The sequence below is a fragment of the Gavialis gangeticus genome, unplaced genomic scaffold, assembly GCF_001723915.1.
Source record: "Gavialis gangeticus isolate Ggan-Ray unplaced genomic scaffold, GavGan_comp1, whole genome shotgun sequence".
Taxonomy (NCBI): Eukaryota; Metazoa; Chordata; order Crocodylia; family Gavialidae; genus Gavialis; species Gavialis gangeticus.
This window is the reverse complement of record NW_017729032.1, coordinates 205,786,251-205,788,249: the sequence shown is the minus strand read 5'-3', so window position 1 is coordinate 205,788,249 and position 1,999 is coordinate 205,786,251. Positions and strand designations below refer to the sequence as shown.

Here is a 1,999-nt window from a genome sequence, read left to right as displayed (position 1 = left end):
AATTTTGTCCTTGTTTTTTTTTTTTTTTTGGGGGGGGGGGGGGGGGGGGGGGCGGATCTGGTGCACCCAGTCTGGTTTATCTTTATTGTGTTTGTCTGATCAAAGCTGAAACACCATGTGTTGTTGTTATTGTTTTTAACTAACTCTGCAAATGCTTCCACCACCTGACCAGCTGCAATGCATCAAAGGGTTACTAGGTTACCTCTTCATTTTTGCACCAGTTGCTGCAAAATCTCTCACTTCATTAACTTCTCCATGTGTGCCTCCTCAGAGAATGGTGTTGCCTCTGTGGAATAACAAGGTGAGAAAGACATGATCTCTGCAGTCAGGACTTTAAGCCAAAGGAGCGAGAAGGAAATTCTTGTTATCATAATTTGCTATACTACTATGTTTTGATTCCTCTCTTTCCCTTACAAATAAAATGAAGGAGTTTTAACCTTTTAGCACCATAAAGGATGGAGAAGATTCACAACTCTCCAGAGGCCCAAGCTTGGATCCTCAGCCCATAGTGGGGCTGCCTATGAGACATCCACCTGGGATTAGAGTTTAACCACCATATTTAGTGCGCTGCTCAGACTAAATGACTGCCAAGCGCTGTACCAGCTGCACATCTGCAGGTGCAGTTAAAGCTGCATGGACTGCTTCAGTTTAAGGGAACTCCCTAGTATATTCCCCTTTTCCCTCCTCCTCCCATTTTTGTAATGGTTAAATTGGACCAATCCTCCTTTCTCAAGGTGGTTGCAACCCCACCAAAGAGAAGATGCCACACTTCCCCCCGAAACCTTTATGGTTCAAGGAAGAGCAAATGTTAGATGCATAGTAGTTCTTCAGTGGTACTAGGGCAGGGAGGGCTCTGGAGCAGTTATTGGTGAGTCAATGACATGGGATCAAAGCCTGCCACAATCTACACTGTCATCCGCTGCTGCTGGTGAATTATGCATGTGACTTCCAAGAGCAGATATTGCCTTTACAGTAAACCTCCAAAGAGGTAGTGAACAAACGGTACTGGTATTGGTGTTCTTGTACTTGTGCTCCAAAGATGAGTTGTAGGAGCGGCCTGATTTTACCATTCTCCCTCCTCTGTTTTGCTAACCCTAACTATGCATCATTTCATTAGTACTTGGAATATATTCTTCACTATTGCAATGTTCTGTCCTGAATCTTGTGGCTGTCACCTGTCCCTTGTGGCTGCTTGGGCTGATCTGAAGGCAGAAGCCAGCAGTAGAAAGAGCCCAGGCAAATTATGAGAGAGAAGCTTTTTCATCTTTCAGAGGCAGAGTGGGAGTGATTCCATCCACAAATCTTTTTTGACTTACCTTACACCATCCCTCCTACATGACAATAGGCTGGGTTGCAGGGAAAGCTGACTCATGGGAAACTAAGCTCCTTGGTGCAGAACGTTTGAAGCTGAAGCAAAATGTTAGTGGATAAATTAGGGATTGTGACACCTTCCTTAAGGCAAAGTAAGCGGGGGAGCTCAGAAAGCACTGAGAGGGTGGAGCAGCTTCCTTCCTCAGCCTTGGAAAAACTCTTCATGCCCAGCATGAGTAACTTGTTAACAGTCACTGAATACAAGTGCCATTTGTTCTGTTTTGTTATGGGGGAAGCATGTCTACGTTAGGTGTGGGCTGGGCAGCTTTCCTGACTGGATTCTTTTCTCCCTAAGCCCCAACCTGAGTATGTGGACCTAGACCCTTGTTTGTAACCATCTTGGATGTCATATTGTGCATGTTTATAGTTGGATTCTTGTGCCTTTCTTCCTGTTTGTGAATGCTGTGGCCTTCCCTTACATGTAAAATAATACAAGGACAATGTTCCCTGAGCATTTTGCCCTTTCTTCCCCCCCTGTTGTCTTGGTAAAGGCACCAAGCCACTGGAGGTCAGGCCAAGGGTGGTGGTGATTCTGTGCCTGTGGAGGGACTTTACAGGAGGCAAGTCCCTGCAAAAGGGTAGTAGTAGCTGGGAAAACAGACTCCTGAGAACAAAAAGATCTGCGAGA

The 1,999-nt window shown here is 45.5% G+C and overlaps 1 protein-coding gene and 1 long non-coding RNA gene across 8 annotated transcripts in view; one reads left to right on the top strand and one right to left on the bottom strand.

Moving 5' to 3' along the window:
- LOC109303368 (myelin-oligodendrocyte glycoprotein-like) overlaps positions 1-1,999 on the bottom strand; it is a 63,481-nt gene that overhangs the window by 27,374 nt on the left and 34,108 nt on the right. For all 7 annotated transcript variants that reach the window (XR_002099073.1, XM_019525580.1, XM_019525579.1 and 4 more), the window contains one exon: positions 203-286. Coding sequence is in view for 6 of the 7 variants with exons in the window: in XM_019525580.1 (XP_019381125.1) it covers positions 203-210 (8 nt within the window). In the remaining variant the exon portion in view is untranslated. The remainder of the gene's footprint in view (positions 1-202; positions 287-1,999) is intronic.
- The window catches only part of LOC109303369, a 23,815-nt gene that overhangs the window by 8,914 nt on the left and 12,902 nt on the right, over positions 1-1,999 (top strand). The window lies entirely within an intron of this gene.